We start from the raw sequence: 26558 nt of genomic DNA on the forward strand, positions 1-26558 counted from the left end.
CTTTTAGTAAGCAAGCACTGAAAAGCATATCTTTGTTATATCATGGAATGACCATTTGTAATAATCCTTAAAGATATTATGATCTAATATAGAAAATTAGCAATATCTAAATCAAAAATATCAAGTAAAGTTTTCTAACTGAGGCTGACATGGTGCACAGGGACCTGTGTCTCCCTTTCTGGTTAGAAACACAATAAATATTTATTTCAATAAAAAATCTATGGAAACAAAAATTTACTGATTACTACTTTACACAACTATTACAGATAGACATTTCAAAATACATTACTTTGCACATGGGAATATAATGTCTGCAATGTGTAAATGCTATTTTAAGCTTACAAAATAAATTATACAGAAAGAATTAAAATACGTATTATCTGTAAAGCAACAAAAGAGCCTGGTATATAGAGAATTGATTTTATAAATATTAACAAGGGAGTAACAAACACATTATTTATATGTCAATGCATGTTGCCTGTATTCCTCATAATATTTTTGTATTGTTCATTGAAATGTGATGATTAAATTAGATTTAAAAAGTAACCTTCATTACTAGCAGCATGTTCTATAATGGGGTCTTTTGTCTGATATCTAATTGTTATGGTAATATAAATCTTAAGGCTGAAAACAGTCAAAATAAAAAAAGAATATTATTATAAAAATGAAATTCTAAAAGCTTGTGAATATTTTCCTTAAACATTGTCAACTATTATATGGATTTTAAAGCTTTTTATTGATCAGTAAGTGCAAGTGAAGTTAACACTTAATTTTATATTTTATATGTCAAATGTTACAGGAAATGTAAGGAAAGAGAAAAGAATAAAAAAACATCCAACATATTTTAAGGTAAAATGGAATGACAAATTGGTATAGTTTAATTTGAAGGGTTTAAAAAGTAAAATTATAAATTTGCAAGAGCATAGAAGAGAATACATTTTTAATCTTTCCTCATATTTACTGCCAATTTGAAGTAACTGAAGCAGATACAAGCACATTTGTAAGGCATATCAACCATAAGAGTACCAGTAATGAAAAAAACAAATAAACAAAAAAAAAACTAATCCTGTTTAGTCTAAATGAATAATAAAAGTGAATATTGGTGAAAATGAAGAAGTTAGATGATGGGACTTAAAAATCTATAATATTTATGAAGCTCAACACATTTTAAGTGAACTTATTTATAAATGGGATTCATCATTATCAAACTTCATATGCGGGTAACCTGATGATATTTCTCATTTTACACAATTATTCAAAGGAATAAAGGGATACTTCATATCATTTAGTAAGTCTGATTATTTTGCTTCTCATAAAACTGAAATACCCATAGAAATCTGATAACAGGATTGTAAAGCATCAAACAAGGTGCTATAAAATATACATTCTTGCTCCAACCAATAGGATTTCCTGAAAATTCTTTTTAATGAATCACATCTGGTTTTGAAGAAAACACCTGAAGATAAAGATATCTAAATATGACTCCAGTAGTGGTCCACAAACATATTTTTGATGAAATAACAAAGTTATCTTAAATTTCATCAAGTTTATTTGTATACAGGTACATCAACAATCCGATTTCTTGTCAACTAATGGCCCAGATAAATTATGAGGGGAACTTAAAATTCCCATGGTTTCAGTATAGTTCACTGCATTACAACAAGCAAAATTGTGTGTACTGTGTACTTATATGCATTAGTTACACTGCATTTGTTAGTGGCAATACCAAAATTTTAGACATTCCCTGCTTATTAAGTGTAAAGTTACCCTTAGCAATGGCTACCACAGTTAAGACAACTGAGAGTATCAGTGGTAGTGTCAAGCATAAGTACCAATCCATATCAAAGGAATTTTCACAATTTTATTTATTTCTTTTTAATCTTCTAATCAGGAAGAAAAACAGTACCTGTAACTCTTTATACAGCTTCTGAGACTTGTGTAAGGGAGAGATAAAAAAGAATCCACAAACCAGAAATCTAGTCCAATTGCTTATAAAAGTGGAGTCTACTAAAGACTCTAGGTGTCAGATGTTCATTTGGTAAAAGGACATAATTTTTAGAGAGGTAGCAGCATATGGTTGATATTTTATTTTATTATTAATCCTTTAGCTTTTAAACCAATTAACCCAGCCAAAATATTCTGCCCAGATCCAGCTTCTCACAGCTACCTTACAATGTCAGTCTAAAGATAAACAATCATATCATCAAAATCTCTAGGCTATAAGATAATGCAGGATAAATTCAAAAGAATGTGAAGAAATAAGAATTATATTTGACAGAGAAATCTGAATGTTAAAGGGTTAAATCTAGAGGAATGAAAGGCAAATTGCCTTCAGTGATAATTAATTTCAGAATGTAAATAGAACTAGAGCCTGCAAAGCATTTAGTTGGGAATTATGCCATTTCTGCTACCTTACCATTTTTGTAACCTCTACATACTGAAAATAAGTATTACAAGCAAATGCTGGAAGAACATTCTTAGATCTTGTCACTATTAATTTCTATATTAAAAATAAATGTTTGTTAGGTTCAGTTGACTGTTATATAGTCAAGAATGAAAACCCTCAGAACTGAGAAGAGTAAGAGAAAATTATTTTCTATGTGCATCTGTATGTATTCCCACGCACAAGCCATCACATGTTTACAGGTACTCCACTGATGTTCTAGTATCCTTCATTCCAAAGCCTTGACAGATTATCCATTTTGCCAGACCATCGATAGTCACATAATAATGATAATAATTCATCAATACACCTGTAACCACCATACTTCCCATGTGTCAAAAGTATCATGAACAGTTCTATTTTATCTTTGATTAGTAGGGATTGGTGCTTATGTTTAATATTACCAACGGCACTATCAGTTTGCTTACCTGTAGGAGCCATAGCTAGGGATAGGTCTAAACTAAATAAGCAAATAATCACTCAATAGTTTAGTATCACCACGAACAAGTGCAGTGTAAATAAATTCAGGCAAATACATGATACATCCAGTGTATTCAAACTAGACTGGCAGCCATGAGAATTTCAATTCCTCCTTGTAATTTATCCAGATTAAAGGAGGTGTCATATGATCACTTGCTAGAAAATTGGTGGTGTATCTATATATAAATTTATAACATCAAAGTTCCTAAACATGTCACAAGATATGCCCTTTAGAGATAGATATAGTTGTAACTACCTTAGCATAACTACTTAGATTTCAGTAATGAAAAATAAAAGAAAAACATTACAAACTAAGATGTTAAAACAAACAGCCTTATATCTTAAGGAAGCACTTAAATTGATATTACATTTTGAACAAACATTATTCAAACATGATAAAAATAATTTAACTTATATCTTAAATTATTTTTTCCATATTGAATTTTAAAATTCTTTAAATATCTAGAAAATGTTACTTCATATGTGCTAAAGGAAAGAATTATAGTTATGAAAGTTACTGAAAGTGTTAAACATAACTGATTAGAAAGGATATTGGGATAGATGGATCATTTGTGATGATCATACAAGCCATGTACAAAGGTGAAATCAGTAAGGTGGGAGTTAGCAATAAACTCAGTAAGGAATTTAGTATATATCAGGGCTCAATTCTCTTCTTACTTCTGTTTACAATTGTCTTCATAGCAATAATAGAGAAATTTAAGACTGTTTGTCTGTGAGAACTCCTACATGCTGATAACCTAGTTCTTAAAGCTGAATTTTTACAAAATTTCAAGCATAGCTTTCAGACATTGAAGCAAATCCTAGAAACAAAAGGCTCCAGAGTCAATTTAGCAGTTAAAATGTTTTAGTAAGTAGGGGAAAAGGCACGAATGTTACTCTTATCAGGAAAATGACTATGCTTAATATGCAAAAAAAAAGGAGATTGAAATTACATACAGAGTACTCAATGCAAATTATGAATGCACAAGAGGTGTAGTGAAATTACAGGTAGGCTAACAGACATAGATTTTGTATGCGACAAAGGTACAGGAGGAGTAAGAGTACATCTATATATATAAAATTTACCTTGTGTGTCTGTGTGTGCCTGTGTGTGTAACTTCCCAGCACATCTCCTCCTAGCCAATAAATCGTAGAACCACCAAAAATGGGTCACTTAAAGTTTAGGCGAATGAAAATTGAACTGCGCTATTTCTGTTCCGCAATTCATCTCGCAAGTGCAAAAATCAATAATGTGTTTGTTTAGGCCTTATCCCATGCATTGAATAGTGAACTTTACTCAGTCAGCTGTTTGACGTGAACTGTGTTCACCACGCGTGCAAGCATGCGTAAATTGCATGAAAAATAAAAAATCAAGATATAAAAACGAATCGCCATAAATATTGTAGAAATTCGGCAAAGAAATGAATTTTCGGGATTTAGCCTGGAGGGTTTTTTCGTATTAATCGTTTGGACTTTGTGAACACATACCAATTGTTTTCATAACATTTTTAATGCTTTGAATTAAATGTGACCATTTTGCGTTGAGTCTGCAGTTTGAATCACTTTAACCAAATTTTAACAGGCCAGATTTTTGATCATCATGATACATTGCTAGCGACTCCCTGAAACTCTCCCCTGAAATCCCTGTTGAGAAATATATATATATATATATATATATATATATATATATATTATATATATATATACATACATATATATATACAAGCATTATGACCCGTCGTTGCCGGGTCATAGTGCTAGTGTAAAATAAATGTCTTCTAATTCACAAATGGTTCATAGATTTAAGTGCAGCTTTTGTTATATAAGCAAATGTTCTGAAAGGATTGTAGCTAGACCAAAATCATATGACTAGAGGCAATATATGATGCTAGAAAAGATCTACCTGTCCATGGAAGCATAGGAAAATAAACATTAAAACATTAGTGGTGAGTCTCTTGTCCAGTATATACTGGTTATGTCTCCATTTACTGCTCCTACTTTCTTATTACTGTCTTCTCAGCTATTAATCATCCCACTACTATCATTGTACCACATCTCTTGTGTAACGAGGAAAGATATTGTCTCTGTCCATAGTCAGTCCCCTACATTTATCTGTCTGCATCTCTTCAATCATGCTACCAACATTACAAGAGATAGCGTTAGCTTTGTCTATGTTTACTCCCCAAACATGCCATCATCTTTATTGCTAACCATCTTTCTCTCCCATCACTTTAATACACCTTATTGATGTCCACTTCCTCTCACCAGCACCCATCTTTATTGCAATCCATTTCTCTATCTAATTTTTATTACTACCCATCACACTCTCTCACATTGCGTCCTTAGCTATCATTCATTGTTGACATGTTTTACACTCTTTCCTCCCTCATTTCCTCCCACTTCCATTACTCGCACTTCCAGTTTTCTGTGTCTTCCTATCATTCCTTCTGTCTCAATTGTGATTTTCACGTTTTGTTTTACTATTCAATTTCCTTACCAATGATTAAAGAGGTATCACTGTATCTCTTCCATCACTCCCTCTCCTGTCACTCTATTGTGCCAATGTCCTTGTTTCTATCATCATATTCTTTCTCTTCTGTTTACTCTTTCATGCCCTGTGGTGCTCTCTTTCACTATTCATTCTTCTTTTCACACTTACAGCGACGTTTCCTTAAGCAAAAGGACACAATAAAGAGTAGAAACAAGTCCTAAGTTTTCTTGGAAGCAAGGCAGCATATCTAGCATTGATACCACGATAAACTCCACTGGATGGAGAATATATGGGTAAGATGAAGTTTCTGATTTGTCCAAACTATTCCAGCATTGAAATCAAACATAAAAACTGTGTTGTCGTTGACGATGATAATGTCAATGTTGATGCTAAGGACAATGATAACAATGAAAGCAGACGCAGTAGTGGTGATGATGATGATGATGATGAGGAGGAGGAAGGGCAGAGAAAGAGGACAATGATGATGATTAGCAATATGGTAGAAAATTGGATTATAGTGGGTAATTGGCAACTTAATAATCATTTTCGTGGGGTTTGTCAATATAAGTGAAATGTCTATCATCAAAAAGCTAAACATAATCATTAATTTGGCTTACTAGCAGCTTAGTTATCTACTCTCTAACAGTTTAATATTATATACTAACACTGTTAAAAAAATAAAATTGCTACATTCATATATAGTGTAAATATTTTCAGACATCAAATTTTGATAGTTAAACTACGCAAAGAAAATTTATCTTCTAAAATTTTAAAATTAAATAAATACAAGTTTCATATATTCCAACATTTTACAAGAAAATGTGCAGAGATATTATTTATGGAAAACCTCCAATTTCTCTCTGTGATGATTCTAGAAAACCTGTTGGCATTAAATTTCTTTACCTATCCAATATTTTTCTACTTTCTCAAGAGCCTGAAACCAAATATAATTCTATAAAGAAATACAAAATTCCTGTTCCAGTGAAGCCAAATGACAATTTTTCACCAACCAGAGAAAACATTCAAAGGAGATGGCAAGGAAAGTAGATGTTCTAAGTTAGTGCATTATTGAAGAATATTCTTTCTTCCTCAACAGCATTTATGTGTACAATGTGTTCTATTTACATTCATTAATTACATCTTACCCACATTTCCTTAACAAATATGGACTGGTTAGTAGAATTCTTGTCATTAAAACCTTCACTATGTTTTGATTTCCAACTTCATTAACTTTTCCAAAAAATCATTACCAGCTCAAACATTTCAGAACCAAAAAATTAATTTCTATTAACTCATTCAATAAATTCAGATGTTGAACCAATGTGGTAAGGAAGATATTTTGAACAATAAAGCGCTAGATATACAAAATTAAAAATCATAGATAGACACGGATAGAACACTTTTTATCACACATTTTGTCAGAGCTGACTTGGAACTAAAATACAACAAATCTAGATGTCACTTAGACAATTCACTTTAACAAATATAGCCACAAATTAATTGCTAAACTATACTTTCTTTTCCTCCCTATCTCTTTCATTACACCCACCCCATCTCTGTCCTATGATTTATAAAATAAAGAAGTCAAAACAAAATGTTTGAAATGTATTAATTCTCTTTATGATATCCTTCACTAGCATTTCTTAAGAGATGAAAATACTTATAAACAAACATGTACAATACTCTAAGACAAGATATCTGAATGGCTTACAATTTTCATGTAATGGATGAGTGGTCTATAGTCTTGTCTATAGTCTTACAAAATTAAAGTGTTACCAACTCTGTTGCACTTTATATTAGCCAAACCAGTAATGCAATATACAATGCAAAACTCTTGATTAAAAAAGCTTTCCTATAGGATTAATATCCTTACTGAGCACACTGTTGATGGTGCTTTCTTCAAAGCTTCAACCAGTAAACTTTAATGCAGCTTGAAAGTGTATTACATTTTAAACTTCTTTTTTTTATGATACAAACAACCACCACCTTCCAAAGATTTTATATGTTGCTAAAATCACACCAAGAAGACAAAGTTAGCTAAAACTATACCAAGAAGACAAAAGTACCATCTTCCTTGACCTAAATACTACATCCATCAAAATAATGATTCCATATCTGTGACAGCAATCATCGCATTCTTAGACTTCATCAAATACAAGTCATTTACGTGATATAAAAGCATCTTACTGTAAAAAACCATCAGATTGTAATCTCTCAAGCTGCTGTTTCTTCATTGTCTTCTTTACCATTACTATAATTCATGTTCCTTTCAGTCTTAGCTCTGTTCCACTCTTGCAGGAAGCTTAGTAAGGGAGCTTACTTAATAAGAGAATAAGATAATAATCTTGCCTAGCAATACAGTGGCTAAATCTCCATGTTCTTTTAAAAGTGGTTTGCTCAAGTGGAGCAAAAGAGTATCCCATAAACCTTAGCAAAACTGATATAAGTAATTGTTGATTCCTAAACAGCCATTCTATGAGATTCCCTGCTCATCTTAATCATTTTCATTAATCTCTGACCTTGAACACATTAAATTCTGTAATAATTGCATTAATCCTACACTTCTCTCATATACACTTTCTATTTTAAAGTATCATCTTTATCCTTCAAAGAGGGAAAACTATCTTTTTAAAAACAGATTTGATTGACTCCAAATTATCACATTCAAAATTAGTAGTATAAGTGAAATTCGGATAAATAAACTTTATTAACAAATAAATATCAAGGTTGATCTTACTCTTGGAATAAAGATCTAATTTAATGGTAGATTATTATTTTTAAAAGCAAGAAAATAATCAAGTTTTCCATGAATATACAGAATAATCATCAATAACATAGCTATGAGCTGATACTAATAGGGTATCAACTACAATTTAATTAATAGAAAAGTTTAGATTATTTAATACATTTAAATTTTTCTCTAATTATTATTGAAATTGCAGGAAAAATAACTTTTTAGATTATAATTTTCAAAAATTATCCAGCAAATTTTCATTTTGCTTAAGTTAATTAACAAGAAAATTTAGTCTACATTGATTTTCAACAGAACTAGAAGCAAATTGTAAAAATGCATAATTCCCTAAGTAAAGTTGTTTGTAAATCATACATAGCATATTAATGATTTGTTATTGAATACCTCACTGTTTTTTAATGAAATTTCATTGCAGGTAAATAATCATCATCAGTGAAACACCAATATGTATAATTTATGTAATGATTTCAACAAATATTCTATATATTGAAAAATAAGTAGGAAAAAAAAGAAGCATATTACAATGTATTTATTCTCTAATTAGTCTGGTACTTGTGTATGGTTTAATATGAGTAGACAACTGTAAACAACAGACAGGCTAAATGAGTTGTATCAAAATTTGAACTTTAGGTTGCACCAATAAACTTCTCATTAATTATCCAAACTGATTGAATAAGAAACCAAGTCTCCTGTTGGATTATCACTATATTGTTACACTACTATAACGATAGGACCTAAAATTTCAGCTAGGAAGATTCAGATAATATTTCAGTAGTGTAATGAAGGAAGTAATGAAATATTAGAGTATTAAATAATAATCTATGCAACATATAGTTAATAATTTGATCATTGCAACCAATTATTCACAACAACATTTGATTATGTATTATCTGAGTGTGAGAATATTTGGCTTGTTATATGTATATGTGAGTGTGTGTATATGTATGTATTCACACACACACTCATATATATATATATATATATATATATATATATATATATTCATGTCTTCTTTCAGCTTAGTGAAACTGAAAATTAAAGTTATTTGTTTTAGAATGAGATAAATATCATTCTGTTACATTGGACTAAATCACAATATGTATTTAATTACATATATTACCAACTAGATATGGCAAAGTAATAATTCCTTTCCAACTATATTGTGTAACTATGACTAACAATTAGAAATTAAGTTACTGTAGAAATTAAAATGAAATGTAGCAGCAAAGTTATAGCAGAAGATAAAGTGATAAAAGACAATGGCATTAATAATGATTAATATGCTCACCACTAATAGAAGAAAACAATGCATAGATTAATGTATTAAGAGTAATGTATCTCTTACAGGATATTATATTTCAAATTAATTTAATTTGGTAAACTGGAAACTAAACTGCATTTAAGATATCTGAAGGTTAACACAAAATCAGTAAACTGAATTACAAACAGATATCTATATAGTTTTAAAATATTGATTTTAAATTTTAGTACAAGTCCAGCAATTTCTGGAGAAAGGGTTAGTCAATTATATTGATCCCAGTGTCCAACTGGTACTTATTCTATCAACCCCAAAAGGATGAAAGGGAAAGTCAGCCTCGCCAGAATTTGAACTCAGAGCATAAAAACAGATGAAATGCCACAAAGCATTTTGTCCAGTGTGCCCAGTCTGCCAGCTCACAACTTTATGTATATTTAAAATATTGGTAATCTGTATGTTGCATTATGTAAGTGAATGATTGTTGGCAAGTGTTGTATCTAATGCCCAATTCTTAACTGGTAAGAGACTAAAGAGGTGAAATGTAATGACATATATCTTATCCCTTACTCAAACACAAAGGTTAGAACAAGATCTGAAATGGAAATACTTGATATTTGCAATGTATATCTCAAGGAACAGTAAAAGTAAAGCATATGAAAAGACTGATGGGTAAAGATCTGGAAATGGGATTATGTATGAAGTGAAAAAATGCAATAACATAAATGATGGTGGTGGTGGGGCTTAAGAATGAAGAAGGCAGATAAAGGTAGACAACAAATGAATCTAGAGATTTCATATCTGCATGTATTTAATCTCACTGTGAAATGAAATGCCAGGAGAACCTTTGCAGCAGAGTGAGATAAAGATCAAACCCACAGGTTTCATTGTCATTTAGCTCATCAGAATTCATGTCACTTTCTTCTCATCAAGATGGCAAGCAATAACAGCAGAAAACCACGTATTAAAGTAAAAACATGACTGTATTTAGCCAAGAATCATCTACATAAAAGTACAGAGACGCTGGCACAATGTTAATAACTAATGTCCTAATACAGAGGATGCTATGAAAAATAAGGTTTGTAGAGTCATATCTATATGTATTTCGTTCAAGTTTGAGATGAAGCATCTTGAGGCATTTTTAGAATCTTAGGATTAAAGTAATTGGTTTACTTGTTATTTAGCAACTCGGAATCACATCTTCCCAAGATACTGAGTAATGGTAACAGACATTTTATACATATATACATGTAAATATGCATCATACATAAATATACACACACACATGCATATGAATATATGTGAAGACATGTGGAGTGGCAGTTAAGGTGTTGCACTCACAATCGCTAGACTGTAGGTTTGATTCCCACTCTGGGTGGTGTGTTGTGTTCTTGAGCAAAACACTTCATTTCACATTGCTCTTGTCCCTCTTTCGGTCAGTGGGGAAGGTTGGTCTGCTAGTGTAGCCAGTAGGGTGGCATCCTTCAAAGGCTAAAATGACGCAAAATGTATTATCACCATTCATGTGGAACAACATCTAATAGTCTGGTGATCACATGATATATATATATATATATACACAGATACATGCACACACTCACACACATATATGTACATATATATTTTACACACACATATACATATGCATACACACATACATACATGCGTATATTCTATTCTTCTACACTATTATTGGTTTTGCCCAGAAGCTGAAGCCATTCTGGGGGCATTGCCATTAGCATTAATGCTTGTTTATATTACATACTTCGTGGCCTTGTCCCTAGAATCAGATTTTGTGATCAAGTGAGTTTGACAGAGCTGTGAGCTAGTGAGTCTGACAGGCTGGCCCTTTGAATTACAACTCATTTTTTGCAGGTAAGTGGACTGGAGCAATGTGAAATAAAGTGTCTTGCTCAAGACGACAACACCCCATTGGCAATTGAACTCACAATCTTTCAATCATGAGCTGAATACCTGAACCACTAAACGATGTGTCATACATACATGCATGCATACATAAATGCATACATGCATACATACACACACAAATACAATGGGCTTCTTTCGGTTTCTGTCTACTGGAATTGCTTACAAGTCTTTGGTGAACCAGGGCTACAATAGAAGACTCTTGCCCATGGTATCGTACAATGGGACTGAACCCAGTAGTATGTAGTTTGAAAATTAAATTCTTAGTCGCACAGCCATACCTTATCCATAATGCTTGTCTATTCAAAAGTTATGCTACGTTGGTACTCTAGTAGTTAACAAAGGAATAAATGCAAGTGATTGAAGATGAGATGTGAAAAACCTGACCTAGAAAAATCAATGAAAATAAGATACTTCAAATAAGACAAAATTAAAGAGTCACCCAAGACATGCTAGCATAAAGATAACTTGAAAAGAGTGACAATGACATGACAAAGATATTGTATACAAAGGCAACAATGGCAGAAGAAAATCTATTGTTGAAATGCAAATGAAATTTCATTGGCGATTTAAAACAATTGCAAGAAATTCAGCTATAATTATGACAAGACATTTGTACACAACATCAATAATATTATTTCCAAATGCAATATCAAATTACATATTTTACTATATAATACTGGTATCGTTATATAAATGTAATAATTTTATATTCTGGTATACACTTGTGATATGTCATTCAACGCCCATTTACAGTATGTGGATACCTGATGTCAACAAAGGTATTCAGGTATATTCTTTGTGACCATAGAGCTTATAAAAATATGAGAGAATGAAAACGGAGTTTGCAAGACTTTTTATTCATTATGATCACTTGACCCATCGTGCACTGGTACCTTCCAGGTGAGATGCCGTACAGACAGTAGTGGTGTATTATAAGTGCAGATGTGTCTCCTTGGGTAACTTGTCAAAAGGCACACATTTTTTTGTTTGCTTAATACCAATATGTATTGTTACAGAAATAAGCAAAATGGCAATTAAAAGGTGAGGTACCTTTTGACAAGTCACTTGAGGAAATAAATTTGCACTTATGATGCATTGCAACTATTTGTTTTGTATCTCACTGTGAGGTACCAGTGCATGAGATGATTACAGAGAATAAAGAGTCTCCTGAATTCCATTTCTTTCTCTCTCATATGTATGTCTGTATGTATGTGTGTGTGTGTGTGTGTGTGTATATATATATATATTATATATATATATATATATATATATATATATATGCATGTATACTATTAGACCCAACCCCATTTGGAAATCGGAGTTGATTCAAAGTCAGTGAACAGCGATGACGAAACTGGTATAACTTTCTATATTGACTCTTGATAATGATTTTTATACTTCTTAATTCCACCTCAAATCACTTATTTGTATGTATATAACTTTGTTTTTATTTTTAAAAAAGCCATTACTTTGATACCTAGAGTGCATTTTCTTTCTTTCTTTTTACTTTTCACCTATATATATATACACATACATGCATACAAGGTGTAGTGAATAAATTGTCGTCTAAATTACACAAAAATGAAAATTACACTGACATTTCATTTTAACAGACATATTTACCAAAATTACATAAAAATATCTTGAAATACTGAAGAGTGAATTTATTCAATAAAAGGGGTTAGCACTCTGGTGAGTTAGGTGGCCAGATGTTAGGGGTGATGTCGTTGCAGAAATAATCTGACAGCTGTGACTGGGTTTTCCTGCTTGTGTGGCATGGTACAGAGTCCTGTTGCCAGACATATGGTCTTCCAGCAGCCACCCTCTTCATCCAGGTCAGCTCTATCACCTTCAGGCACTTGATGTACGCCTCCATGTTGAGTCTGAGATTGTGTGGGAAGATGAATGGAGGCATATCTTCGCCATCACTAGTGATCTAGGCAGAAATTTTTCTTATCTGAGAAAAACCAAAGCATGTGCAGTGGGAGGGGATGCTTGAGTTTGTTCAAAAGCTTCATAATGCAGTCTTTCTTCTTCTCTATGATGCCTTGGGATAAAAATTGGCCCTTTCTCATCTTGTATGAGGAATACTATCTTCACGCACTACCTGCCTGATAAGAAACTCAAGCACTCCCATGTACCTGCTGATAAACCTGATTGACTTGGAGGGATTGTTGTTAATCATGGCCTGAGTCTCACCAACAGATTCAGGAGTTTTATTCTTATCAGATCAATCAGACTGAGATTTCCAAGCTGCTGTACCTTCGTAATCACCATTAGACTGATCCAACTCTTTCTAAATCCTTTGCACTGTCTTCAGATTTACGCCCAATCATTCTGAAATGTTCTCATTGGAGTTTCCAGTGCAAATGCCAAGCAGAACAGCATGTTGTTTCCACATTTTTGACAGAGTGAATTGTGTCATGGTGCTGTTTTTCTCACAGACAGTGCCCAACTGACCCTACTACTGTGTAGTCGACAAACCATGAACATGCATGAAATTAAAGATATAAAATGGCGACAATTTACCCAGTGCACCCTGTATGTTAGTATGTGTGTGGTTGGACACTTATTTGCAGTCACTACAATTATCTCTACATATGCATTTATATATACATGCTGTACATATATGCATATGTTCTTTTATAGAGAAATATATTACAACAAATTCAAAATAAAATGATTAAAGTCATGCCAATAATTGCTAATATATCCATGCATATGTGGACAAACATGCTTTTAATATGTAATAATAATGTTTGATTTCACTGTCATAATATCATGAATAACGTAATTGTGCTGAGAAATAAAAATGCAGATTTTTTACCCCTTCAAAGTATTCTCTTTAAAGGCTTGTTAAGAAATTTCATTGTTTCCAAGTCTAAACTCTATGTTGAAGAGATAATATTAAATGTTGAAGAAGTTATATTAAAGCAAAAATATTTTGGCTCAACGTGTTCAAGCAGTAATATGTTTCAAAATGAGCAGTTAACAAATATGAGGCAATTCATCAATTTTTCTTTGACCTTTTGCCATTATCAAGTTAACATATGAAAAGTCAAAATGTTCTTTGCCATTAAAATTTTCAACATGAAAAAAATTGGCTGATGAAAGCTACTGACATTTGACACTAAAATTGGAAACATCATTCAATAAAATAAATGCTGAAAATAAAACAGAACTACTGTAATTACTGACTTTAATGTTAGCCTTGAAATATCTAAGCTGATTAATTTTCCATTGTTTGTCTTGTTAAGATACAATAATATATGTTTCAACTATAAGCTCAGATAGAAAACAGTTATTTTAATGTTAGAATTGTAAGATGGATTACCTATCATCATCATTTAACTTTTTACATTTCCATGCTTGCATGGGTCACACAACAATATGCTGGGGCAGTGTTTCCTATAACTTGATGCCCTTCCTGTCACCAACTCCCAAATGTTTCCTGTGAGATAATACTCTTCCAGTCTATTGAACATCAAGCAACTGGAAACAAAAGATACCATCTAAATGAGGCATTTGTTTACGAAGTTTTTGCCACATAACATGAAGCCCAGTTTATAGTTTTGCAGTGGGTTAGAAATGTATGGTGACAACAACAAAGTCATTGTTTACAATCAGTGAGGAAACCCACAACACATCTAAAAATAGAAATATATTAAACTTACTTGCCTTGCACAAACATACACTCACATATGTGTGTGTGTATCATATATATACACACACACAGATATATATATATATATATATATATATATATGTGTGTGTGTATAATGGGCTTTTGTTGACCCAGGTGTCATGCAGTAGGACTGAACTCAAAACCACATGGTTGGAAAGTGAACTTTACCACACAGACAACTCCTTGCCTTTCAACTAATGTAGGTATCTGTATTATATAAAGTGACATATTGTCTCAGTCTATAATATTTAATCTAAATATTATTGAAGAATTTATCAGAATTCAGGTAAAACAGCAAACTTAATAAATAAAAGCAAAAGGTGGAATTATTAAAGATTAATGAAATGAAATTATTTTGAAATTTTTAATAATCTTTTAAATAACCATTCATTTCCAATATAGAAATATGAAAATATTTAATGCTAATTTAAATTATAGTGTTTATTTGAAACAAATGTAAACAACACAGAGACTATCACAAAATACAAGTTATCAACAACCATGCACTACCATACATACTTACCCACAGGCATTATTTGATAACCTGATGATAAATGTTAAAGGTTAGTATTATGTAGCAAATTAATTTTGTAAAACAACAATAACTGCAAATTTCTTGCTTCCTAGGTATGTTTCATCTCATCTCAACAAGGCTGCACTTATAGTTATTATTGTTATTTTATACTTCCAAATGTTAATTCAAATTATGATGATACAGTATTTCTATTCTTTTTTTTTAATATTTCGGTGGATGGAGCGGGGGATGCACAACACCCTTTACAAGACCTCTGAGATTGCTGGGATGAGAGTGGAGGGAAGAGATACTTAAACTGGAAATCTGGCCTGAATGCTTGCAACAGAATGGACTCTGCTGAAGGTACCCAAGAGCCTAAATGGTGATGTTAAACTAGGTGCACCCAAGTAAGTCAAAGTTGGATTTTTACATCTATGTAAAAATCTGAAACAAATCCTGTAATATATCCAATCTGATGTTCTGACATTCTTACGATTCTGCCAATCTGCTGTTCTAAATTAGTACTTTATTATCAACATTAAAATTATGAAAGGCAAAGTTAACATCCTTTACAAATGCAGCAAAGCATTCTATCCAGTGCTTTAATGATTCAGCCAATTCACTGCCAATTTGCCAAAAGGTAGGATATGCCTTTTATCTTTTAGTTGTTTCAGTCGCTGGACTGTGGCTATCCTGGGTACTGCCTCGAAGGGTTTTGTCAATAATATCAACCTCAAGTCTGGTACTTATTCTATCCCTCTATTTTGTTGAACTGTTAAGTTATGGAGATGTAAACAAACCAGCATCAGTTATCAAGCAGTGGTGAGGGACATAAACACAAACTTACATACATGCACATGCCTATATACATGACAGGTTTCCTCACAGTTTCTGACTAGCAAATTCATTCACAAGGCATTGGTCAACCTGGAGCTATAATAGAAGAATCTTGCCCAAGGTATGCACATTGTGACTGAACCCAAAACCACCAGGCTGCAAAACTAGCTTCTTAAACACTCATCTATGCCTGGTAACATTCTTTAATAATCATACAACTTTAACCTGGTTGTGAGAGATATAAGAAGCTTTTTCACATCACATTATCTTACCATGGGGAAAATAGCTATTGATATAATTAGTTTCTAGTATTCTTAAATCTTCATCATTGAAAGGATATCCATTTTTCTATCTACAGGAAGATTTGTAGCATATAGCTACTTACATTGCATACAAACTAGGGCTCAGTGAAACTGGTCATTCTAATTTGCATCATTAACAGTGTGATACAACACTACACACAAATTTAGTGAATTAACCTCTTCTTACATTTCGGGTCTTATGCCAATAACAGAAAGTATTATTATTTATTGAATTAACCTATATTGCCAGCTGATGCAAAGATATGTAAATTACATGAAAGAATTTAGCTGAGTCCTATTTTGTATATATTATGATTAATTATATGCTACGACTCTCTGTTATGAAAAAAAAAAAATGGTTATTCTTTCTCAGATGAGTTCAGCATACATCTACAGATATAATACCTGGACACATTACCAATGTTATATGCTGAAGTCAGTGGTTGTTACTAATCTTGCAACATACATCATTATCCAGGTGACCTGATCCTAATTTTATGCTTAATTCTATGCTTAGATTACACTTAATTCTATGCTTAAGTGGTATTCTAATGACCACACTGGCAACTTCTTTTTAGCAAGTCATATAGTTTCTCAAGAGCAGTCATATTGTTTTTGATGGTTCTTCTCTTTCCTCTAATATCTGGGGTTCTATGAGCTTTTCTGTAGAAATGACCTGTAAATCTTCGACTGCTCATCTCTATTCATCCATGCTACAGTCCTTCACTAACTTCAGGTATTTAGCTCATTTCCTCTACTCTAACCTAAGAAAATTAATAAATAGTAAAACTGATTCTACTTTTTCTACACGAAGATAGATAAACTCAGTGGAGTAACCATATTTTCTTTACTTTTCATAATAAGTCTAAAATTATATGCTTAATAACAAAAATATTTTATATTACATTTCAAATTAGACAAAGATGTTGTACATATCACTATGTGGGAATTAATCCCTGTTGTCATTGCATACACTGCTCTGTATATTAAGTTGACAAGTTTAGAGGAGTCCTAGTCTGTAAACACTATAAATATCTACAAACCTTACCACAGTCAGAAAATAAATCATCTTTCATTATCTTTTATCTTTTACATGTTTCAGTCATATGACTGTAGCCATACTGGGGCACTTCCTCGAAGGGTTTTAGTCAAACAAATCGACCCCAGGACTTATTTTTAAGCCTAGTACTTATACTATCAATCTCTTTTGCTGAGCTGCTTAGTTAAAGGGATGTAAACACAGCAACACCAGTTTTCAAGTGGTGGTGGAGGACAAACACAGACACAAAGACAGACACGCATAGATATACATATACATATATATATATATATATATATATATATATATATATATATATATATACAATAGGCTTCTTTCAGTTGCTGTCTACCAAATCCACTTACAAGGCTTTAATTGGCCGGAGGCTATAGTGAAAAACATTTGCCCAAGGTGTCACACAGTGGGATGGAACCCAAAACTATGTGGTTGGGAAGCAAACTTCTGCCACAAGAACCATGTCTGCACTTATTTGTTGAAAGATCAATTCCACTTCTGTTCATGGAATGATAAAAACTGTGGTGTTACTATTTTGTTTACACCTCACAATGAGGTTAAAATTGTATGTTTATTAAGAAACAGTATGCCTCTCAAACTTCCATATATGTGATTGGAATATATAATTTCCTTGTAGATACCCTTTCTAATGCTGGCAACTTAACTGTGGGAATCTAAAACCAATAGAATTTATCAAACACTTTCAATGCTGTAACTCAATAATTACCAATAAAATTTATATTTTAAAATTTTATATTAGAAAATATAATACTTTAAATTTACATAACAGCTTTAAATTATTGTCTGAATTTGCATATTATATCAGACAGATGTTAGTTATGCCAGCAACATTCTGAAACCAACTATATTAAGCAGTTGTCACCAATTATTCCATTCATATATACAATTATAAAAGTACTTAAATCAGCATAAAGCAACATTTCTTGGTCTTCATGAAATAATTAGTTGCTTTAGTTTGGCCTTCAATATTCTGAAGAGAAAATATAGCTGTCACTCAACAAGTATAACCTGTTGACATTTGAATGTCTATAGGTTGACTTAGTACATATATACTAAGTTGTTTTTTATTTTTGTTTTTTTAATTGAAATCCTTGGAGATGGTTTTAGTTGAAACAAAATTCTAACAAATCTAAAACTACATCATCAAATAAGTGATAACTAGCAGCTCTAGGAATTTTATTATGAAAGTTTGAGTAAGTTTTAAAACATTAACCCCACAAATGTAAGGTAACCTGCCATGATGGGAAATTTTTAAGGCAGTAAGCTAGCTATGGAAAAAGAAGTAGTGGCTGAAAACAAGTATGAATACATGTGATAAATGGATTTTTAATACTGTTTCCTTACATCAAGTAGATTACTGCATGCATTTTACGCATGAATACACATATGCATACGTGAATGTTCACACACATACACACGTGCAAATATATATATATATATATGTTTGTGTGTGTGTGTATACATACACAAATACTCATACATATGCATGATATTAAATAATGAGATAAAATTTAAAATATTTTTACACATTTTTCAATCTCATAATTTGTAACTAATAGGAAATACCAGAGGAAACATTATCTTGTCTAAATCTAATCTTCTAAACTTGTTTTATGAACATTCCTGCTTGACAGATAAATTAAATCTATTTACATTTAATTTCCTTTTCATAATTAGTTAATTTTTCTATAAATCCATAGTTACATATACTTGAGATTTTGGTTTATTATTTGTTAAATTTAGGTTGGAAATTACCTGATGAATCTCCACATACTAATATGTCACTCCATTAAAGATATCATATCTAATATTTTTATCACTTCTTTCAATATTTCATATTTCAGATAATACTTCCTGAATGAAATATTTAGCTTCTTAAAAACATTAAAGTAACTGAATGACTGAAATGAAGTACTCTTGATGATAAGAGCAATTCCTACTACAGTTGTGCTTATATATTAGATCTGTCACTCAATAAGCTATATCCTACCATAACAAGTGCCATAATATTAAATTAGCGGTTAGCAACAGCAGGTGTTAAGAGGACCAGGGAGATTAGAAAGCAAATCATAAGTAGGAAAACACACTATATGGAAGTTAAATGATTCTTCTGTGTGACATTACATCTAAACAAGATTTTGTGACACCTATATTAAAGAAAAACTATGAGAAGACAACTGGGTTTTGCTTAGAGCTATCTCATGCAAACCATTAACCAACTGAATGCACAGAATAGGAACTAGTTGGATAATAAGCATCATGGTAACATAGTAGAATACTGTAGGAAATAAGGCTACATGAGCTAAATGATAGACTAAAAAGAAGTGGTAAGAAAATAGACAGCAAGGATTGATTTTAGGAGAGTATACATATGACAAAATGATTTTATTTAGGCAAGAATGAAAGAGAGTATAAGAGGTTTGCCCGTATCTTGAATTATGGGGACAAGTGGCTTGAAGCATTCCTATATGCATGATAGTATATTCATATATATTAGGACACCAATGAGGTCAAATGTATTTGGAACACATTGCACAAATGCACATAGCCTCAAAGTTATCATTTATCTCTTATTTGTTTCAGTCACTGGACTGCAGCCATGCTGGAGTATTTGCTTTGAAGGGTTTACTATTTTCTTTAGCTTGATACTTATTTTATCAGTTTTTTTTTTCGTTCTGAAAATACTAAGTTACAGGGATGCTAATAAACAAACATTGGCTGTCAAGCAGTAACAGGAACAAACACAGTACAAATACAGAGACACACACACACCTCATAGAGGCTGGTTTCCTAGTTTAATGGCATATAAATTTCCCACCTGGACAGGGCTTTGGTCCATCATGGGATTACTCATTTTTGCCAGCTGAGTGGACTGGAGCAACATGAAATGACATGTTTTACTCAAGAATGCAACACGTTGACCTGTTCAGGAATTGAAACTGTAATCTTACGATCATGAGTTCAACACCCTAACCACTAAGCCATGCAACTCCACTTAGTTAAAGAATAGCAATTAAAGACATGAAGGCTTAGAAAGCAGCATGTCCATTAGCATATTTACTGATATCATGGAAGCAACATACTATGAGGGTATTATGTATTTACAAGGTATATATTTACTTTGTACAATTGTTGTTGCACATCCTCAGATTAGCCCTGATTGAACAAACCTATAATGAAAGATAATGCAGCCTCAAAAGCTCCATCCTGTAGCAGAATATCTAGCACTAGGAGTGGCTGTTCGGTAAGTAGCTTGCTTACCAACCACATGGTTCCGGGTTCAGTCCCACTGCGTGGCACCTTGGGCAAGTGTCTTCTACTATAGCCTCGTGCTGACCAAAGCCTTGTGAGTGCATTTGGTAGATGGAAACTGAAAGAAGCTTGTCGTATATATGTGTGTATATATATATATATATATATATATATATATGTATGTGTGTGTATATGTTTGTGTATCTGTGTTTGTCCCCCCACCATCGCTTGACAAACAATGCTGGTGTGTTTACGTCCCCATAACTTAGCGGTTCGGTGAAAGAGACCGATAGAATAAGTACTTGGCTTACAAAGAATAAGTTCTGGGGCTGATTTTCTCGACTAAAAGGTGGTACTCCAGCATGCCCACAGTCAAATCACTGAAACAAGTAAAAGAGTGTATCACCTAACGTGTTCTTATTTATTTTTAAGAAAGAGGAATGGGATTTGAGGGAAACTTTGCTGCAATTTTTAGCAGCTCGAATGACAACATAGATACTACCTTGTAGTTAAATCATGCAGGAAGGTGTTGTTTCTGATGAGCAGTGTAGCAGTATCATCATAAATTGCTGCTACAGAGACAAAGCAGATGTTTTAGATGAATGTGGGTTTTTACAGAGATGTTAAGTTGTCATGAAAGTATTTAAGAGAATCATGAAAAATTTAGTGCAACATAAAATTGTATTTGATGTATATCTCAACACTATGTATTCCAGTGAACTATTAAAACACACACACACAATTGAAAATATTACCGAAAGCTCTGTAGTCTGACAAACATTGTGTATATGTATATAGGAGGTCTGATCAATAAATATCCGGACTGTTGCCATAATAACAAAGCTAAAGCACACAGAATGAAGCTGCTTGGCAAAGATTGACCTTGAACTCTGTTGTGCATATGCACTAAGTTTCAACATTCTAGTTCACTTCTGCTGTTTACAGCAGTGCTTGGGAGGAAGGTGTGTAACATGTGGTCATTGCATTGACCATGACAGGGCAATACCTGCTCTCAGGCCTGCAGAAAGTGTATGGAAAGGAGTGTATGAGCTGCACAGAATTGCATGAGTGGTGCAGACATTTCCAAGATGGCCGAAAAATGTCAATATTGATGAATGCCCTGAGAGACCTGCAACCAGCAGAACTGAGAACAACATCGCAGATGTGCATGCAGCTATGTGGGGAAATCATCAAATCACTATCCACGAGTTATCAGAGGATGTGCAGATTAGTTACAGTTCAGTTCAATCCATTTTCACTGAAGATTTGGGTATGAGATGTGTGTCTATCAAGTTTGTGCCAAAACTGCTCTCAGCCGACCAAAAAGACACTCAAGTTTCAGTTGCACAAGATCTCCTTGATTGTGTTGAGAACAATGAATACCTTTTGAGATCTTTGTGTAGGCTTCTGAGCAGGTATCACCAAGCTTTTGGTAAAGTTTGATGCAGATTCTCTGCTTGACTTTCTTTGTCATGGTCAAATCGATGATCACACACTACACACCTTCCTTCCAAGCACTGCCATAAACAGTGGAAGTGAATTAGAATGTCAAAACTTTGTGTACATGCACAGCAGAGTTCAAGGTCAATCTGTGCCTAGTGGCTTCACTCTGTATGCTTTAGCTTTGTTACTATAGCAACAGTCTGGCTACTTATTGATCAGACCACATATATGTATGTATGTATGTATGTATGCATGTATATTAATAAATATAAATATATATATATATATATATATATATATTATATATATATATATATATATATATATATATGTATGTATGTATATATCTATATATGTGCATATATGTATGTACACATACATGCACAGAAAGATATCAGGAAATGAACACAAAGATAAGACAACATGAGTGTTGCAAATTTTGACAAATTTGTTACTGTAACATTTAAAAGAAAGTGAAAGAGTCAACAGTTTTGACATTCTGGACACTAGTCCTTCAGAAGAAGAAAGATGTAAAAGAAAATATAAAGAATGAGAAAAGGTGGTGGGAAATAGAATTGAAGCATAACACAAAATTTCAGAACTGGTTATCCTTAGAAACATTTATATGAGACGGTTTGGCTTACATTGCCTAATTTGTTGAAGAGCTACAGATAAACATTTGAAACTTGGAAGAATGGTCTTGCATGCATAATCTAAGGGTCAGCTTGTGACAGAATAAATAATCACAATGGTATCAAGAAAGTGACCTTCATATATGTGTTAGATAGGTATTAGCTCAACTTAATGCTGTGTACTCAGTAGTACAATGAGTACGTAAAAGTTGCTGAGAAACTGATGTAGAATCTATTGGATTAGTAAATTGTCAAGTCACTCAGCACTGTTTTAAGGAATGGACACACTGAACAGTTGCCCAGGGGCTTCACAGGTCTTGGAGCCCAATCCTGAGGTAAGTATATTGTGGCTTGCCATCAATAAATACTACAAGATCCTGTGCATTCATTTGCCTGGAAGGTGCCTACAATGCTGTTAAGGCAGCTCTGAGATCACCCACGACAAGCAGCTCCTGAACATGTTTTACCTCCAAGTAGTAGATAATTTATGCAAAACATAACTAATTGGTAATGATTCTATTAAAAATATAGTAATTAGGATAAAAAAATATATATGGTGTCGTTCAAGGAGCTATTTCTTTAGTTGATAGAAATGAGACAATTTTAAATAATAGCACCTTGAACTACTTAAAATTACATCTGAGGTGATATCTAAAAGTTCCTAGACTAGTTCTGTAGCATGCCAGCAGATGGCAGTGCATGATTGAATGCACAGTGAAAGCTAGCAGTGATCTTCATGAGGCAATGTGCTGAGTGACATCGCTGTGTTCACTTTGCAAGTGGAATTTGTGTCTTTGTAATCACATGTGTGCTGTAGTCTGTGATTTTGTCTTGGACAGGAACAAAGAGGTAATGTGAAAATTTGCATTAAACTTGGGAAGTCTGCTACAGAGACATTGAGCATGCTGCAGCAAATGAGCTTCAACGATGAGGCAATGGGTTGTACACAATGTTTCGAGTGGAACAGGTGCTTCAAAAGCAGAAGAATGTCCCAGCAAGATGATGAGCTATCCGGAAGACATGCCATGTGTGGTACCCTTGGAAATGTGTAGAAAATTCACCAGTTTGTGCATGAGAATCATTGGGGAACAATCAATGACCTTTTGAAGTGTTTGAGGAAGAACATTCGGTGAAAGCGATCGGATTTGTGGAGCCTGAAGAATTGGATTCTTCATAATGACAATGCAGCCTGTCACTGAGGTCTCCTCACCAAAAACAACATGGTATTGCTTCTGCACCCATCCTATTCACCAGATTCAGTACCTGCAGACTTCCATCTCTTCCTCAAGATGAAAACACTGCTCAAAGATTGCTGCTTTAATACCATTTTCAAAATCAGTTACTTTTCATTAAATGTAACTAATCTGAGAACTTTTTGATACCACCTCGTATGCTTCAAACAGTTTGAGAATACTTGTCAAGGAAAGCAAGGGAGAGAAGCCTAAAATTAAAACAACACTTTATGGGTCTTGTGGAAACAAGTTTGATCTTAGATTACTAGTGGCAACTTTGGATATGTTTCAGTTTAATTAGACCTCCTCAATGATTCATAGTGTAAAGAGACTTGAAAATGACTTGAAAGGATGTAGCTTTTGTATGAAATTTATTCACTTGTTAGGGAATATAAAATAATATGGCATATGAAAATTTCTCAGGATGCCTTCTGCATAAAGTTCATATGATTAAGTGCAGACAACATAGTGCTGTGCCTAACCTCCCCAAATCACTACTTGTAATTTATTTTTCCAATCTGATCCCGTAGCTCTTCATCAATTTTTTATCAGCTGTTAACTGATTGAAATTACACTAACAATGAGTAAGAAAATCATATTTTCTTAAGAAATGCATAAGTAAATATGGACAGCCAAAACCTCATAGATTTAAGCAGCAATAATTTTATTAGTTTTATCATTGGTGCTCTAAATACACTATATTACAAACATTTTCAGCAATGCCTGACAGGAATCTCTGAATAACAGGACCTAGTATTAACATTAGTATACTACTAATGTAAAACTGTACTAAATCAAAATATCATTAAGTGGTGATAAACTGATAGACTTAATAAATCACCAGTATTAACTTCTACTGAATAAATTTACAATTTGGAACTCTAATTTATTAATGAAGTGTATTAATCTAATGAGAACATATTTAATTTTTTTTAAATGAAAGCAAACAAATACTTAAGATATAAGTAAATGTTTAAATTTTAGTGAAACGTTTAATTTCAAAAATTGGCTTCAATTTAAATTAATGAAATGCTTTTAGCTTGCTTTCAGTAAGATTATAAAATATACTGTAACAAAATTAAACATATGTTAAAATAAAAAAGTAAAGAAAATAGTCCTCACGGCATTGAACCAGGATTTCAGACACTTACCTAAAAATAAAGAAACAAATGAGTCAAAATTCTTTAAAAATAAAATGGAATATCATCATCATCATCACTATTTACAACTTCTCAGAGAATATCAAATTAGAAATGGATTTAGGTAAAATTTAAGAATTAATAGTGAATTATATGTAAAGCAATGTAGAGAAACTTCGACATTTTTGTTAGAATTATGAGATTCATAAATCAATTTGGTTTATGATAATGTGTGGTTGTGTGGTCAAAAATTTCCAACCTACATGGTTCTGGTTTCAGTTCCACTGTGTGTTACCTTGGGCACATCTCTTCTACCATAGCCCCAGTCCAACCAAAGTCTTGTAGAGAGAAACTTAACAAAGCTCACTGTGTGCGCACGCATGTGTGTGTGTGTGTGTGTGTGTACAAGATAATGTGTATATCTATGTATGTGTGTCTTTTTGTTAGTGTGTGTGTGTCCCCCTTCCACTACTTGACAGCTGGTATCAATTTATTTGTGCCTCTATAATTTCGCAGTTCGGCAACAGAGAGCCACAGAATAAGTACCAAACTTAAAAAGGAAAAAAATAAGTACTGGGATCTATTCATTTGACTGAAAGCCCTCAAGTATGACCACAGTCCAATAACTAAAACAAGTAAAGGACAAAAGTTACATAGACAATATACACACACATATATATATATATATATGTACGTATATGTATATATGTTACGGAGATGTACTTGCATAGCAAGTGACCTGATCTGAGATTGTGTGCTGGAATGAAAACAATTGCAGTGTGGAAGGTGTTTATAAGCCATTTAAGAAACACACAAAATCCGTTAGATTCACTTCAACATTTAAATTTAATTTGTCAAAATATTTTCGTCGCTTTAAGACAACGACCTGTTCACTGACAAATTTCCGTGTTGCAACATGGAAATTTGGCAGTGAACAGGTCATGATCTCAAAGCGACGAAAAAACTGTTGTGTATACACAACAATGTGTAAGTCAGTGTTAATGAGTGAGTTGCTCAGGATTTGTAGATATGTTCTTCACTAAATGCATGCAATATAAATATGAATGAACAACTTGAGAGTTTGTGGTTCTGGATTT

The 26558-nt window shown here is 32.8% G+C and overlaps 1 protein-coding gene across 12 annotated transcripts in view; it reads right to left on the reverse strand.

Moving 5' to 3' along the window:
- Nucleotides 1-26558, reverse strand: part of LOC115213470 (agrin) — a 771489-nt gene that overhangs the window by 553648 nt on the left and 191283 nt on the right. For 10 of the 12 annotated variants that reach the window (XM_029782456.2, XM_029782458.2, XM_036503872.1 and 7 more), the window contains exon 3: nt 15559-15579. The exons of the other annotated variants lie outside the window; for them this stretch is intronic. In XM_029782456.2, coding sequence (XP_029638316.2) covers nt 15559-15579 — 21 coding nt within the window. The remainder of the gene's footprint in view (nt 1-15558; nt 15580-26558) is intronic. 12 annotated transcript variants of the gene reach the window in all.

The sequence above is a fragment of the Octopus sinensis genome, linkage group LG6 (assembly GCF_006345805.1).
Source record: "Octopus sinensis linkage group LG6, ASM634580v1, whole genome shotgun sequence".
NCBI lineage: Eukaryota > Metazoa > Mollusca > Cephalopoda > Octopoda > Octopodidae > Octopus > Octopus sinensis.